General features: G+C 42.7%; 1 protein-coding gene across 1 annotated transcript; it reads left to right on the top strand.

Moving 5' to 3' along the window:
* Positions 1–19: 19 nt before the first annotated feature.
* LOC143605166 (uncharacterized) lies at positions 20–15781 on the top strand. The gene is made up of 8 exons (XM_077081386.1): positions 20–858; positions 2774–3254; positions 3344–4461; positions 14017–14323; positions 14411–14578; positions 15244–15400; positions 15488–15579; positions 15672–15781. Exons 2-3 carry the CDS (start codon positions 3198–3200, stop codon positions 4217–4219), a joined length of 933 nt encoding a protein of 310 aa, XP_076937501.1. The 5' UTR covers positions 20–858; positions 2774–3197; the 3' UTR covers positions 4220–4461; positions 14017–14323; positions 14411–14578; positions 15244–15400; positions 15488–15579; positions 15672–15781.
* The last annotated feature ends 1815 nt before the right edge of the window (positions 15782–17596 follow it).

The raw sequence follows: 17596 nt of genomic DNA, 5'->3' as shown, positions 1-17596 counted from the left end.
AATCTTGTGATGTTAATAGTGTTACTGAAGGGGTCAATCTTGGTGATGTGTGTTTGGGAAGCTATGCAAGCAAAAAGTCAATTACCGGGATGACACAGGGTACGCAAAGCCAAAACAATCTTTGTGTTACAATTATAAGGTCTAGAACTTCAAGCCAATAAACTAGTGGAATAAACAAGTCTTCAAAACCGAGCACATCTGTTTCTTGCCATCCAAAAGATGGAGGCGAGTTTTCTCATTCTGTTGGTGATTTAATGCATGAAGTTAGTATCTCCAGCAAGTTACCAGATGCAGCCGAAACTTCACAAGCTATTTGTAGCACTGAAGGTGTATTAAAGCCAGACATTTCCTCTTATATTGATATCAATGAATCTACACTTGGTGTTGACCACCAAGAAAAAGCTGAAATTGGGAAATGAGCCAGTTGCAATGCAGCCTGTAAGTTCTGGTATTAAGTTGGATTCGGTCAACTTAAGGCAGTCTTCTGACTCTTGTTTGAATACTGAACCAAAGCAGTTGAGCTTTGATGAAATCGATGAGTGTGATATAAATGATATCTCTAGTTCACTTTCCAGGAAGAGAAAACTAGATGAATATCCTTCAAAGGGGTCTGCATCATCAATAGATCATCAATCTAGTTGCAGTTTCTTAAAGCAACAATCACAAAAGGCAAATGCGATGTCAAGTAGTCCAGAAACCGCAAGGGTACATAGTTATAACAACATTAATGATATTGGTGTAACCCGTAAGGTAAATGTATCTCCAAAAGAAGTTGATGATAAATTTGATAAAGTGCATTCAGAAAAGTCTCATTTGAACGAAGATGAAGCATCCTCAATAAACATGCAAACCAAAGAGGTAACGTAACTTTTACTTAATGTGGTAGTTTTCTTTATAAGTCAACAAACCAGTTCAATACAAAACCTCATTCATTTTTATTACATGCTTTGACTGTATAAAGCATTTGATCTGAAAAGTATTTGACTTGAATTAATGTTGTTCATTATCAAACTTATGATCAGAATTAAAAGTGTCAACCTGATAAGATCCTGAATCTTGGTCAAAGATGCTATTGAAAAGGGGGAAAGTGAATATATGAGATGCTGAAGATTAGGGCCGGTTATTATATTAGCTTAATTTTAAGGCCAGTTATTATTTTGTTGATGCTTATTTATATCTTTTGTTCTAGGTTTAGGGGGAGTCAAAGTTTATGTTTTTGAATTTACTTGGTTCTATTTTAGTTTGGAACCAAATGATAGAAACCCAAAACTTAAACAAGAAATTAAAGGATAGTTGGCCGATTCGAGATGGGCTATTCTCCAATTAATCCTATTCGAGAAGGATTAGATCTCCATTACAAGGATTTTGATAGGGGCTAGTCTATCAAATGATAGTTGGCCTGATTCGAGAGGGGCTAGTCTCCGATTTAACCAATTCGAGATGGTAAGTCTCCAATTACAAGATGAAGTTGATAATCAAAATAAACAAGACACATAAACTAAAACAAAGATGGAATACTTAAAACATAATTTGGTAGTTAATGCCTCCTAACATTCAGCCTTTGACAATCAATGGTCAACAGTCAACCTGCCACTAATTCAGCCCTAAACTTTTGCTCCCGGTTGACTGGTTAAAAGTAACGAACCCGAGACCCTGTGGACCCATACGGGTCGACCCACTGATAAGATGGAGCCGTATCAATACTTTCTGCCTGGAGAAATGACTTGTCCTCAAGTCGAGAAGATGAGAAAGTTGATCTGCATAACCTTTCCACGGTGGTCGCCATTCTAGGTGTACAACGGCGATAAGAGCGGTCTTAACATAGCGCCATGGCGGACACCACTCGAGTCTCCTTGTGACAGTTTTGCAATGCAAGAGGGTTCTAGTACTACCTATTCCTTGTGCATGGAAAGTCTCTGTTAATGTTGAGTTGATTGTTGTGAACTCTATCCCATGTTTGACAGCTTTGAGATGTGAATGTGGAAGAAATAGCAACAGTGGGGCAAGGGGTGTGCACAATGGAATTGTTGTTTGATGTTTGACAGAATCTTCCAAAGGTGAAACACAATATGGTAGTAGTAGAGGTGTAGGTGTTATAGTTGGTGTCGGTGTAGGTGCAGATGACACAATGATGTTTTGTTTTGGTGCTATTGTTGGTCTCGGGTTAAGTGTAGATGGTGCGGGAGGTTTAGTACCATAGGTTCCATTTGAACTTCTTCCCGAACTAAGTTCCATTTGATTACTGCACCTGATGCGTGTTTCAAACCTCATAGTCATGAGTTCTGCAACATTCGACATTATGGAGTCGAGCTTGGCGTTGATGACAGCTAACTGAGCGGCAATTTGATCGTTCCGGGTCGATTGAAACATGTTTCCCGGGAATGGAACCAAATGATAGTACCCAAAAACTAAAATATATATTTTATTGATATAAGAGGATAGTTGGCCCGATTCGAGAGGGGTTAGTCTCCGATTTAACCAATTCGAGATGGTAAGTCTCCAGTTACAAGATGAAGTTGATAATCAAAATAAACAAGACACATAAACTAAAACAAAGATGGAATACTTAAAACATAATTTGGTAGTTAATGCCTCCTAACATCCAGCTTTTGACAATCAATGGTCAACAGTCAACCTGCCACTAATTCAGCCCTAAACTTTTGCTCCTGGTTGACTGGGTAAAAGTAACGAACACCCACTGATAAGATGGAGTCGTATCACAACCCTATTTGTATTATCACATTTTTCATCTGATTTTTTTATTTTGTGATAGGATGAAACTGGGCATAAAGGCAAGGGAAATGCTGGTGGTGGATATATACTTGTATCCAACATTAAGTCATCATTTACTTCAAGTTTAACCAAACAAGGAAACAAAGGTTCTGAAGATTGCTTGGATAAGGAAGTCAACAAAACAGTGGTTGACCTTGATTCTTCAAAATCCAAAGACTTTGAAATTGGGACAAATGCCAAGATGTCCAATATGAAGTTGAGTTCTGCTAAGGTTAATACATGGCCTTTGAACCAGCAGAAAAATGTTGAAGACCAACTAAACTGCTTTTCAGATTCCCAAAACTTTAGGGTTCATATTCAAAGATATGCAATTCATTGTGATCTGGAGACACCTGAAAATGGTTTAAATTTGTTTTAAGGAATCTAAATTGATAGTTTCATCTGAAAAGAGAGATCATGATGAGATGATGTGTGATTTGTCAGAAGGAACAGAGTCCTTACTTGAGATTCAAGCTGCAGAGGTATTCATATTCTATAGATGACAACTTATCCTTGTTTTTCATAAAGTTTCGGCATTTTTAAGATCAAAATTTATGTGATTTACTCACAGGAAATTGTTACCAAGGTGGACAATGACACAATAGAAACCACTGACATGCTCAAACTGGCAGAACCGACTAGTGCCTTAAATTTGATCAAGGATGCAGCTGATGAAGATTCAATTGATAATGGTGATGTTGCGGTTACTGAAAATAATAATATTGAGATAAACCTTCCGGAGTGGGTGCCTTCTTATGGCTCAGTTCAGTCTTTACAAAATGCTGACAAAACTATGGTTACCTCTGACGAAATTACTCCCGTCTACGAGGGTCTCAAAGAAATTAAACATGTACATATGGTGAATAATGAAAGTGGAATAGATCTTGACTCACTGGAAATTCTGAATGCCACAATTGAAAGAGCTAGTATCATAGAGCAAATTTGTAAATCTGCAAGCATGCAGACACCATTGCCTCAGTTTTCATCTTCATTTGAGCAACATCAAGTTCAAGACTTGTATGGAGTTATAGCAGATGAAATTCTTGATGAGGATTCTAGAAAGAATCTACAAACAAATGATAATGGTATAACAAAAATTGATTCCCCTTTCCCACGTCAACAAAAGCTTGATTATTCTACCCCATATTACTTTCAATCAAAAAACCATTACTCATCTCCTGTTGGAAAGCTTTGGGACAGATCATATTCAAGCTCAGGTAGTTCAGAGATGCATTTAAGTTCAAACCCTGATCTTACTTGCTTCCCAATTGAAGAAGATCCGTGCAATAATGAAGAAAATGATGACGAGGTGGTGGCTGAAATTCAAGAACCTCACATTGAACCTCATGTGGCCACACCATTGATGAAGTATACAGATAGATGCAGCTCAAATTCAGTTAGTATAAAGGTTAGTGTTCCAAGAACACGTGAAAAAGACAAAACATAAACCTAAAATTCCTCATGGGATTAAGGTAAGTAGGTATAATGAAGATAACCGAAACTCGTCTATTGCCACGTGTGCTAGTGGTAAAGGGAATGTATCTGTAAATAGTAAAAAGAAGAGCATTATGAGAAGCAGAAATCCGAATCTATCACAACAGAAGGCTAAACGCAATAATAATATCGTATCGAACATTACATCGTTTATTCCATTAGTTCAACAAAAGCAAGCAGCTGCGGTTTGCACAGGTTTATTTATTTCTTCATCTGTTTCCATGTGTTTTATCTTCAGTGGGCTGAATGGGTAAAACGGGATGTAAGTGGCCCATTTTATTTAAGGGTTTAGATTAGTATAGTATTTATCTGCAATCATGGTTAATTTTTAAAGAAATTAAAAAATAGCAAAGTGGATAAAAATGTTTGTGGGTCAACTTTGCCTGGTTATTTGGTTGTGTTACCCACCTGGTGTGCATTGGTTGATTTGGGTCGTTGGCTTGATTTTTTTTGGTTTGGCTTCAGCTTCGGTTTTTTTTGTTTTACTATTTTTGTTTGATCTATCTGGGTTGGTGAAGAAACACTAATCGACCCCGGGCAGATTACGGGTAACCTAGGGGTTAGATAGATGTTTCCCACGAGGGGTTAGACCCGGCAAAGATGGTTCTTCTGATAACCTGCAAAACAGACACCGTGAGCTCGTCACTAAGAAGGGGGGGGGTTCCTCCTTGTGACCACCCTCCGGCGTGAGAATCAGACTAGATTGCTCTTGAATATAAATGTATATTAAGAGATTGCTAGAGCAGATATCAGGTATAATATGTAATACGAGATAGTATATGATGATAAGATGATAAGATTGTACCATTTGGGGTATTTATAGCCGAAGGTAGGTTTCCAAGAAGGTGTAGCCGGCTGAATAGTATCCTGTTCTACCAACTGTAGCCTACGCACGTGCCATGCTGGTAGTTGGTGGGTAGGTAGCGGCTGACAGTGACCAGGCCTGCTGTGTACTATTCCTTTTCCACCAACTGCCGGCTATGCACGTGGTATGACAGGAGTTGGTGAGTAGGCAGCGGCTAATAGTGACATACAGTACAAGAGCATGCTGCTCGCCATACTGTTGTCAATGAGCTGTCGTATCTTTGGTCAGATCTTTTGCCCATACCTCGTCAGGTACAGTACAAAAGATATTCCCGTATCGTACGGACTGGCTTATTTGGGCGGGAGTATTCCCCCTCCCGCCTTTGTGCGGGATCGTTCCCGGCTTTGCTCATTCCTTCAGGTGACAACTGAATTATTGAGAGCTAAGTGCCTTGTGCGTGTAGCCTTGCTGCGCGGGTGGCCTTCCCTGATGGCTTGTATCCGCAACTGCGGGAACAGGCAGAGTACTTCACCATTGGGAGGCATTTCCTGCGGGAACAGCTTGCGTACTGCGCGTAAGGACGTCACGTCTCTGAGCATGGTGGGTCCTGCGGATCCAGTTGGTTTCTGCGCAGACGTCTCTTTTCAAGGTGAGTCTTACGGGTCCAACTGGGCTCTGCTGGGACCTACCTCTTCAAGTCCCCCCAGTCCAATGTTCTTCTCATGAATGTTTAATAAAGTGAGGTGAACTTTTGGACTTAAGCAAAGGGTTTTGAAAAGGGTTTAGTTTTAAGGTTTTCCATGGGGATTCTTCCCGCGGAAGTCCTTATGTCACTTGCAGAAATTCCCGACTTTCCTGCTTGATCTTTGGGTATGATGTGGGTAGGTCTGTAACCTCCTCGCAAGTCAGGAGCGTTGAGTCCCACTTGTGTGGATTCTCCATGAGGTTTTGGTAGTTTTGAACATAGTGATCAATTATGTTAAAACCACCAATTCCATCTTGGAGCTTCAAACAATGTAGTTCTCGACGTTCCCGCTATGCGGGGATGTTAATCCCGTTTCCGCAAGCATTGCCCAGAAGATCCTTCTTGGTTTCAATTCCCTGCGGGGCTCTAGGTATGTGAAGGGTTTTGCCTTAACACTGTACCCGCACTCGTCTTACGGTTACTTTACTTCCAAGGTATTCCTGGCGTCAATTCCCTGCGGGTGCTAAGTATGTGAAGGGTTTTGCCTTGACACTGTACCCGCACCCGTCTTATAGTTACTTGGTTGCCGAGGTATTCTTGGCTTCAATTCCCTGCAGGTGCTAGGTATGTGAAGGGTTTTGCCTTAACACTGTACCCGCACCTGTCTTACAGTTACTTGGTTGCCAAGGTAAGGGGTATTTTCCCGCTTACTTTTGAATCTTTTTGATTTTTTTGAAATTCGAAGAGTTGGTGAAAGGATAAGAACAGTCCAAACCTCTGAAACGTCGTGCGACGGTTTCTTCTGACTGTGTCAGGACGTGCAGGAAGTTATGGTGACGTGACAGTACCTGGTCATTCCAGACGCTTTTTCAGGCCCGTGGGCGCGATTTTTCGGGCGCGTGGCCGCGAAATTAATGGCACGCGTCCTTTCAACAGCTGTAGCCAGCTTGCTTTTTGCCACGTGTCATAGTTTCATTGCACCTTCGATTTCTCTCTCTTCCGCATTAAATTCATCGCATTAATTGCGATTAGTATATAAAGGGAGAGAGGGTTCTTTGTAATCCACACTTTCACTTCTCTCTTCATCTTCAAAACGATTTCCGGCGAATACTCATCTTTTCAGTCGAGCATTCTCTTGAAATCGTTTTCTTCTTTCATATCTGCAAGATGTCGTCTCACGATCTTGAGGCTACAGCCCAGGAGGCTGGGGTGTACGTCGATGACAAGAGTACTGCTGGCGAGTGCCAGTGTGCTCTGCCTGTCGATCTATATCAGTACATCGTCAGGAAGTTCATGCTCGAGTCTCTCGAGCCTAAGTTTCCTGAACCCCATCAGACGGTGTATGATGCCCCCAGAGGCAAGATCGGGGTATATGCTGCATTCTTTATCTATGGGAATCTTAGGTTCCCATTGACAAAGTTTGTGTACCGTGTCCTAGAGAGGCACGGTGTACACCTGACCGAGGTGCACCCGATGGCGATCGCGAAGATTCGCCACTTCGAGTGGGTGTGCCGGATTCTGGGCATTGAGCCCTTCGTCGACCGCCTGATGACCTTCTACTCTTGGAGGTGCATCCAGGGGTGGTATACGCTGATAACCCGAATCAAGGGTTTGAAGATTTGCGCAACCGAGCGCAGTCTTCGTTCGTGGAAGCGGGAGTTCTTCTACATCTCCGCTCGCGCCATCCCCCTTGCCATGAAATTTAAGAATGGGCAAGCTCTCCCAAGCCTTCACGCCTCCAACTACCAGGAGGCGGAATGGTTCTCGAAGATATCCCGAGTCCAATCTCCGGTTTACCGGTTTGCGGAGTCCGGGATGGTGATGCTCGGGATGAGCCGGGTGTGGAAGGATGCGGATGCGCAAAAGATCCCGATCGTCCTCGAATACGGTTTGAACTCTGTTCCTTACGGTATGCTCTGTTTCTTTTTGTTGATTTAGAATCTCTTCTAACTTCTTTCCTGTTTATTTCAGAGGGGAACGACTTGCAGTCGCTCCTGTATCCGCGGGAGGCTGACAGTCCCGCTCGGATGGGTACTCGCGCTCTAGACGAGAACGAGTTGCCCATCCTAGAACAAACGACGGATCGGTTCGTGGAGGTCTACCCGCTAGGCCACGAGATCCTGAGCGCCAGGCGGCCAGGTAAGGCGTTATTCAACCCTCGACCCCTCAATGCTGAAACCTCTGCTGGAATTCCTCTAATCGTATGTTCTGATGAGGAATCCGCAGATGGTCCTCCGTTGGTGCGGAAGAAGAAGGCTGCCGGCGGGAAGGGGAAGGAGAAGGTGGCCTCCATTGCCGATCCGGTGCCTCAGTCTGACTCAGAGGCCGAGAGCGAGGAGGTGGCGGGGAACCCCGGTGGTGATAAGACCACCGCTCCGGAGGCTGCGACGACTGTCACCTCCGGAGAGCCCAGGATGACAACGGTGAGCGGCGTGAAGAGGCCGGCTCCATCGGGTTCATCCCCGCCTGTCCGCACTTTTAGGCTCAAGAAAACCCGTAAGTACAAACTTTACTTTTAACTTCATAGCTTTCCATCATTAATACTTTTCTTTGTGCAGGCGTGGATGTTGACGCATTCCAGGGTGGAGCGGGGAGGAGTACCCCCCCGCCCATGACGGTAGGCTTGGTCAGCCTACCTGAGGCGACGACCCAGGCGGCTGCGCCTGCTTCCGCTGGTTCAGTTGCTCATTCTATTGAGCCAACTGTTCCAGCTGTGATGACATCACCGCCGGCTGTCAGTGCCATTTTGACCGCATCTTTCACTGAGCCGGCGGTTACTTTTGCTGCGGATTCCGCAGCGGCGACCGCGGCGGCCTTCACCATGCCTCCTCCGTCATCGGCAACGACGGCCGATCCTTCAGGTATGCATGGGGCTTCTCGCCAACCTCTGCCTCCTTCCCATCTACTTGACCTCTTGGACGGATTTCCCTTGGGTTCAGGTGATGGGTTTGGCGGCTATCGGCCTGTTATTGACCCTACAGGTGCGTAGGGTTCTTTTGGCCTATTTTTTTTTTTTTATATATATCATATTTTCCTAACTGCTTTTTTGTTTTTTGCAGTGTCGGATTCCAATGTAGTGTATGTTCCACGATAGAACATCCGCCGAGGAACAACCCTTCGCACACCTGTGGAGTGCGTGGAGTGGGCTCGTCACGCAGCTCCCAGTGGTGCGTTGGGGGAAGCCATGGCTAGCTACCAGGAGGGTAGGCTAACCAATGAGCTTCGGGTTCTCCTGGCCCGGATGCAGCCGCGCGTCGAGCTGCTTTGTCGTGAAAACGACAAGTTAAAAGCAGCTCGCATTCAAGAAGTAGCTCAGGCGCGGGCTGTCCGGGAGGAGAATAGGAGGCTTTCTGCCGCGGCTACGGAGAAGGAGAAGGCGTTCATGGCCCTTGAAGTTGAGGTTCAGGCCCGTCTCGAGCCCCGTTCCAAGGCTGCCCAAGCTGTTAAGCCAGGAACGCAACTGAAAGGGCCACCAAGGCTGAAGCTGTTGCTGAGCCTCTACGCGTGGAGAATGAGGAGCTTAAAGCCAAATTAGAGGCTCTCCAGCAGGCTCATGATGCCTTGGCGATGGAAGACGCCAAAAAGCTCCAAGAGATCTTGGACCAGAGGGGGGTGCTTGACCACACTGAGCGGAAGCTAAAGGGCGTCGAAGAGGCTGCGGCTAAAGAAGTGTTGCTTGCCAACCTCAACAAAAGTGAAGCCGATCGCGCCCGTAACGAAGCTCAAGCTGCCCTCCAGGAGGCTCTGGTTGCCAAGGAATGGCTTCTTCCAGAAGCGTTGTCTCAGGTATGTTTAGCTTCATGTCTTCACGCTTTTCTTTGTAAATAGAAAAGGTTTTGATACTTGTATTCTCTTGTAGGTTGTGCATCGGGTCTTCGCGGACACGTCTTATGACGATGCTATGAGCGCAGCCCTCAACGCTTCTCATGAGGATGGGGAAAAGGCCGGCTTCCTGCTTGGTCTAGGGTTCGTTGAGAAAGGCATCCCGCCTTCCAACTTCCTTTTATTTGATGTGGATACTGAAGCTGTTTACGACCAAGCAGTGAATCAGTATGCCGCCTTCCCGCATCCGGTGGTGGAGAAGGTGAACGAAGTTGCTGCTGCTGATGATGGGTTAGCTATCCTTAAAGCTTTCCTTGAACCGCCACGCTCTACTGATGGTGCTGGTCCAAGTGGAAGTGGCCCTGAAGCTTGATCCTGAAGATCCCTTCCCACTGCTAGGATAGATTTAGCTTGTATAGATTTATATTCTTGTAGGCGGGTAGTTACCCGGCCATTCTTGTAATGAATATTATGAAATATAAATCTTTGTGCGGGTAAGACCGCTACTTTCACTGGATTCCTTGCTTTATAAACGTTATATGTCTTGCATACTTTAGTTTAAATTAGCAATTTTCCAAGTGTTTAGAATAAGTTAACCTTTGAACGTGGTAGATAATAGGTTGAAGTTTTGCTTCCTCTTTCGTGATTGTGCGGGTAGGACCGTCACTTGCACTTAGTAGGATGGCTAAACTTTACCTACATCTGACCTGCGTGGAGGTTTTCCTCATCTTTTTAGAAATTTCTAAGTGTTTAGGATAAGTTAACCTTTGAACGTGGTAGATAATAGGTTGAAGTTTTGCTTCCTCTTTCGTGATTGTGCGGGTAGGACCGTCACTTGCACTTAGTAGGATGGCTAAACTTTACCTACATCTGACCTGCGTGGAGGTTTTGCTCATCCTGTTAGAAATTTTTTATAAGTATTTTGAATAAGTTAACCGTTCGACGCGCGGTTGTCAATAGGTTCGGTTTCTTCTCATGATTTGTGCGGTTAGGACCGGCACTTTCATTTAGTTGGATGACCAAAGTTTACCTATGACTGACCTGCGTGAAGGTTTGCCGTTTTTTGGGTTTATGCGGGTTTTGCCGCCTTCCCCACGCAACGACTTTCACACTTATGTATGCGGTGAAAACCGGCTTCAATGTTGAATGAATTAACCGTTCGACGCGCGATTGTTAATAGGTTAGTGTTCAGTTTCCTCTATCATGATTCATGCGGATAGACCGGCACTTTCATTTAGTGGGATGACTGAACTTTACCTTTAACTTACCTGCGTGAAGGTTTGCCGTTTTTTGGGTTTATGCGGGTTTTGCCGCCTTCCCCACGCAACGACTTTCACACATGTATGCGGTGAAAACCGGCATCAGTGTTGAAAGTTCATAAAAGTATAAATGTAAAATAATCAGCGTCGATGTTCTAAGGAGAATCATTTCCATTAGAAGTGGCTCTGGGCCTTTTCTTTACAAATTTGGAATTGATCTACATGCAAACTGTGTAATTGAGCTCCCTTCCATGTTGTTGGGATGGGAGTGCCATCGAGCCGATATGCACCTGGTTCGGGATCTCGTTGTTTACGCAGTATGTAGTCTCCAACATTGAAGCTGTAATTTTATTCGTGTTTTCCCCAACTGGGGTTCTACACTCATCAGCCTGCTCAGCGTTCATTGCGCCACGAGGTGCGCGAGCGTCCCATCTCTGACAAATGCTTCAACCATGTCCTTTACGTCTGTGCATTCTTCAGTGTTGTGGCCTTTTGTCCTGTGAAAGTCACAGTATTTGCTCCGATCAGCATTGTGACGATGTCGGATTATTGGAGCCTTTGGCCATGGGAGCTCCTCAGTGGCGAATATCTCGGTGACGCTTTTGGTGAGCGGCGTCCATCTGGAGTTCTGGTTTGAATGTACGTTATCTCTTCCGCCTAACCGATGTTGCAAGCCGGATGAGGTGTCAAAGTTTACCCTTGACTGCCAAATGCCTAGCTTCCGCTTTTTGTTTAATCGGGCGGTAAGGACGTTGTCTTCTCTTGTTTTCTGGGTGTAGAGGTTTGTGCTCTGGGGGAGATCTCTACCCAGTTGCTTCTCCGTTTCCGCAAAGCGTTTTGCTGCTGTCATGATGGCATCCCATGTGGATGGCATGCCATCTTTACCCGTTAAGGTGCGGATGAGCTCTGGGTCATTCGCGCCCTGGATGAAAGCAGCGCGAACAAGATCTTCGCTGATATTACCCAGACTTAGCTTCTTTGAGTTGAAGCGAGTGATGAAGTCTGTCAAAGATTCATCTTCCTCTCGAATGCATTTGAGGATTGTCCATTGCTCTTCGGTATACTTTCTTTGTTGGCTGAAGTGTTGGCTAAACTTCTGCTGGAAGTCTTCCCAATCGTAGATGTGGTGGACCGGTAGACGATCGAACCACGCTCTAGCTGCCCCAACAAGCGTCATTTGGAACATGTAACACCACGTAGGTTCCGTCCAAGTACTGACGGTTGCCCCCGCTATGAACCTGTTCAAATGATCGTCTGGATCAGATATACCATCGTAAGTGCCGATGTTGGACATCTGTTTGGCACTTTTCGGGACGATTGCTTCCGCAATATCCCTTGCAAATTTGGACGTTCCTGCCTTTGCAGCAGTTGGTGTAAATGTTTTCGAGAAGTCACGTGGATTCCCACCTGTGTTTTTTGGTTTGAAGGTTTCTTCAAAATGCCTTCTCGGTTGGGAGTCCGTTTCCTTACGCTTCCCTTTCGCCCTATGACGAGGGTTTGCGTCACTATCGGATTCCTCCGAATCATTGTCCCAGTACTCTCCGAATTCGTCAGCCTGTTGGACGGAACGCAAGCGTTTGTCCAACTCAGCTTGGAATTCCTTCTGACGTGCCTCCGCCGACGCTTTAACTTGTTCAAGCGTTTGGCGGGGGAGTCTCGTCTGTTGTCTTTCCGCCTGGGTATTATTGAATCCCAGGGGATGGTTGTTTACTGCACTTGCCCCAGCTTGGGTAACTGGGGTAGTGTTCGTAAAATTTACTGCACTTGCCCCGGCTTGGGTAACCGGGGTAGTGTTCGTAAAAACTGTGTAGTCGCCGGTATCCCTCCCAGTAGGTGGGGTTGTGGTTACCGGAGTTTCTTTAACCATCTTTCCAGAAGTTTGAAAAAACTGAAGAAATGAAGTTCTAGCTTTTATGCACGGATGGCGCCAATGAAGAAACACTAATCGACCCCGGGCAGATTACGGGTAACCTGGGGTTTAGATAGATGTTTCCCACGAGGGGTTAGACCCGGCAAAGATGGTTCTTCTGATAACCTGCAAAACAGACACCGTGAGCTCGTCACTGAGAATGGGGGGGTTCCTCCTTGTGACCACCCTCCGGCGTGAGAATCAGACTAGATTGCTCTTGAATATAAATGTATATTAAGAGATTGCTAGAGCAGATATCAGGTATAATATGTAATACGAGATAGTATATGATGATAAGATGATAAGATCGTACCATTTGGGGTATTTATAGCCGAAGGTAGGTTTCCAAGAAGGTGTAGCCGGCTGAATAGTATTCCTGTTCTACCAACTGTAGCCTACGCACGTGCCATGCTGGTAGTTGGTGGGTAGGTAGCGGCTGACAGTGACCAGGCCTGCTGTGTACTATTCCTTTTCCACCAACTGCCGGCTATGCACGTGGTATGACAGGAGTTGGTGAGTAGGCAACGGCTAATAGTGACATACAGTACAAGAGCATGCTGCTCGCCATACTGTTGTCAATGAGCTGTCGTATCTTTGGTCAGATCTTTTGCCCATACCTCGTCAGGTACAGTACAAAAGATATTCCCGTATCGTACGGACTGGCTTATTTGGGCGGGAGTATTCCCCCTCCCGCCTTTGTGCGGGATCGTTCCCGGCTTTGCTCATTCCTTCAGGTGACAACTGAATTATTGAGAGCTAAGTGCCTTGTGCGTGTAGCCTTGCTGCGCGGGTGGCCTTCCCTGATGGCTTGTATCCGCAACTGCGGGAACAGGCAGAGTACTTCACCATTGGGAGGCATTTCCTGCGGGAACAGCTTGCGTACTGCGCGTAAGGACGTCACGTCTCTGAGCATGGTGGGTCCTACGGATCCAGTTGGTTTCTGCGCAAACGTCTCTTTTCAAGGTGAGTCTTACGGGTCCAACTGGGCTCTGCTGGGACCTACCTCTTCAGTTGGGAAAAAAGAATTGGCCTAAAATTATGAGTTTTGGTTCATTTTTTTTTCAGTTTAATTACATGCAAAACCAAAACATAAAAGCAAACCATCGGTTTTTGTTTGAGTTTGGTTATTTTGGTTTTATGCACACCCCTACAATCCTTCCGGCTCATAATGTGAAGAGCATGAAGACTTTTGTTTTTTTTGTTTATGAATTTTTACTTTGGATTAACCATTATTATCTGATATTATTATACCTTTTAATTCCTGTTGAAGGGAAGAGGGACATTAAAGTAAAGGCTCTGGAAGCTGCAGAGGCTGCAAAACTCCGTGAACAAGAAAAGGAGAATGAGAGAAAACTTAAAAAAGAGGCGTTAAAGCTTAAACGAGAAAGAATCGGGAAAGAAAACACAAAAGAAATGGAAAATTTGAAAAAGCAAGAAGAATTAAAGAGAAAAGAAGCTGATGTGGCAGCAAGGAAAAGGCAAAGGGAGGAAGAAGAGAGGAAACAATTAGCCAAGAAAAGAAAATTTGAAGCAAAAAAAACCAGAAACTAAAATTTGAAAAATCGCGTCTCAAAGATGTCAGTTCTCTTTTAATCTTTGTAGCTCTGTGCTTGTTATGTTAGGATTTAATGATTTATCGTATTGATATTGTCACGTTGTCACAGGCTGCGATGGCGGGAACCAAGAAGAATTCTGAAAACCTCACACAAAACAAAAATGCAGCTGAAAGTAGTTTTCAGAAACAGGACATAACTTTAACAAATGTTGTGCAGGAAGTTACCTATGTTTCTGAAAACCATGATGTTTCTAATAATTGTGGTGAGAAAGATAAGGTATGTCTTTATCGTCTCCATGATTTTCAAATTCAGGCCTGTAAACGAACCAAACGTTCCGCGGGAAGTTCATTTATTTAGTAAACGAACAAACATGAACAAAAACCTTTATTCATTTAAATAAACGTCGAGCATGAACACAAACACATGTCTCGTTCGTTCATATATGTTCATGAACGTTCGTTTGTTTGTTTACGTTCATTGATGTTTGTTAGTTTAAAGTTGTTCTTTTATGTTCGTGAATATATTCATTTAACTTTTTTTGGCCTATTACAAGTTTACAACTTTGTATGGTTTTAATAACTCGTTAGTTCGATATGTTGTTTCATCTATGTTCAGTTATGTTCGTTCATTTACATCGTGAATCGTTCGTTTATACCGTTATAAAACGGACATAAACAAACACAAGCATGTTCATTTTTAAACGAACGGACATGAACAAGAACAAGAACACTCTGTTCGTTTTATTGTTCATGTTTGATTGTTTGCTTTGTTATAACGAACATGAAAATGCTCGTTCAAGTTCGTTTGGTTCGTGTACCAGCCTATTTTCAATCTTATGTTGCGAATGCCTCATGTAGAATTTGTTTGATAACATAATAGTATTGTTTTGCCAGTATAGTCTTTTTTACTAATATTCATTTGATTGAACTGTTCTTGTATAGGCAACAAGCGAACCCGAAGCATCACCTGTAAAAGTTGTACCAGTGAAGTTGACTAGTCAAGAAATTCATATGATATTTCTCCGTATCAATGTTCCGATGACGATGTTGATGACGAGGATGACTCATCCACCAAGAAGTTTACTCCTTCATGGGCCATGTGAACAACTCAATTTTTTTATCACTAAATTAATCATGTTTATACCTTTTTTACTTGTAGATATGTCATTTGGCTTTCTTTGTGCAGTGAAAACTGTGTGGCCTTGGTTCTGCCGTTGCAGCAGAAGCTTGACCCTGAATCAATCTTTTCTGTAGATAGCTTTTGCAGTATAGATGAAGGTAGTTATTCAATATCTATCTTGTTTTCATGGGTATTAAGCTATTCTAATCTAGTAAGTAATAGCCATTGATTTATGATTATGCGTTTGCAGTTCTCTTGCCTCCAAGGCTGCAAGCTCAATAGGCTTCCTATGCTAATCATGTTCATGTAACTGTGTTATGAATGTGCACATATTCACACAAGTCTTGAGCGGAATGATATCGCACACTCTTAACTTCTATTTGTCTGTTAATATAAACCAGCAAAAGTGCCTGTGCAAGTTATCTCCTTGTATTGGTTTATAGTGTTTGGCGTGGTGGGCAATGGGTTGTAGGTGCGAGTGCGTTTTCGCATGTCCAGTTGGTTTGTTGGGTCTTTGTTTTTTTTTTGTTTTTTTTTTTGGGGGGGGGGGGGGGGGGGGCATTAAAATATTAACGGATGCATAATGTTGGATACATTGTGTTTTGTGAAATATTTGTTAATTTTTTGCTTGTCAGTTTGTAAGGAACCAAATAAAAACTTTTGTTTCTGCAAGTTAAGTACCAGTTACTTTATAACATCATCGATCCAATATATATGCATATTAACGTATGCATGTGCATAACTCACGGATGCCCACCCCTTTACTTTTTACCATTCCTTAACCGACAACTTACTCACTTTAATTCGAGTACCTCTTTCATCTCATAGATAAATTTCAACTCTAAATTCTCACCAGTTAACACACATGCAATCATTTATGTTGATTAGAATTCACAAAACCCACCATAAACAATGATTTTTCCTGCTTAAATTAGGGAGTTTAATTTAAAAATAAAAAGAATAATGATATCAAACATTACAAGTACTTAAAGTGTTAAGTGTCTACTTTACAACTTTCATAAGGTTGGTGAGCAAAGTAGCAAAAGCACCATAAGTCCATAAACAATATCATATGTAATCTTCATGAAGATGTTAGTGGACTCAAAAGGGTAGTTCACATAATTTTTACGGGGCAACGAGGTCCTTTTTTAACTACTTGAACAAACGCGTCCCTGTCAATACCAAAACTTGAATATTATCGGTCAATTATTCTTGTTTGAAATTATCAACTATGATATTAAACATAGTTATAGCATGCCAGTTAAAGGATCTCTTTGCCAATAAGTTGACATTTGTGATGTAACTTTGAGTACACATGCATATCATACCAAAAATATAAAATTTTATCTCATAAGCAGATCAAGACTTGCCTTCCCGGGGTTAAAGGCAATTTTTTAAAAATGATTGTAAAGGTTAAATGTATAATGTGTTATAAATATATATGATTGTGGTTATCAATACTAAATATAGTTAGGCTTTTCTCCAAGTTATCTTCTCCTATATATACATATCATTGTATCATATTGTATAACACACCTATTAATGAATTCATCATCTTTCTCTCTACATCTCTTTCTCACATGTTTGGCTATTAGGCTTGTTTCACAACACGTTATCAGCACGAAGCTTCAACCGTTTATTAGTGATGGTTTCATCAGAGTAAGTTTTGTTGTTATTCATGATAATTTTATTAGAATGATATATACAATTATGTATTATGTATTTATGTTATCATTAATCATTATGTTTATTATACAAATTCACATCAACCTTGCGGTGGAACATCAATTTTGCGAGTCAACACCTTCAACCACTTTTGGAGCCGAATTGCATTATTAAAAGTTTATGTCCGGTCAAAATAGTGTCTTAAATTGTTGGTTTTTCTTCAATACGGTTGCCGGCAAATCCAAGAACTCCAGGTAACACATTATTTACACCCTTTTATGCATGCGTCAAAGTGTGATTTTTGACGGCTTAAGGTTTCATTGGCTCATAGAAGATAACCTTTGCAACAATTTTAATTAATAATTTGACAAAAATATCTATTGAGTAAGCCTCCGCTCAATGGTAAATACCTCCTAATTCTAACTGACAAAATAACTGATTCTGTTTAAATAAAAATAATCATAATCTTAGATATACTAATTATTTTATAAGCATATATATGTTGTTTTA

This window comes from Bidens hawaiensis, unplaced genomic scaffold (assembly GCF_021521415.1).
Source record: "Bidens hawaiensis isolate Kalapana, Puna unplaced genomic scaffold, B.hawaiensis_p1.1 tig00068448_1, whole genome shotgun sequence".
Taxonomy (NCBI): Eukaryota; Viridiplantae; Streptophyta; class Magnoliopsida; order Asterales; family Asteraceae; genus Bidens; species Bidens hawaiensis.
This window is presented reverse-complemented; position numbering and strand designations above follow the sequence as displayed.

What these genes read in the sequence shown, in the direction of transcription:
- LOC143605166 (XM_077081386.1), top strand. Translation starts at nt 3,198, where the DNA reads ATGATGTGTGATTTGTCAGAAGGAACAGAGTCCTTACTTGAGATTCAA. An exon ending in TTGAGATTCAAGCTGCAGAG is followed by an intron (nt 3,255 to 3,343) that starts GTATTCATATTC and finishes ATTTACTCACAG; the next exon opens with GAAATTGTTACCAAGGTGGA.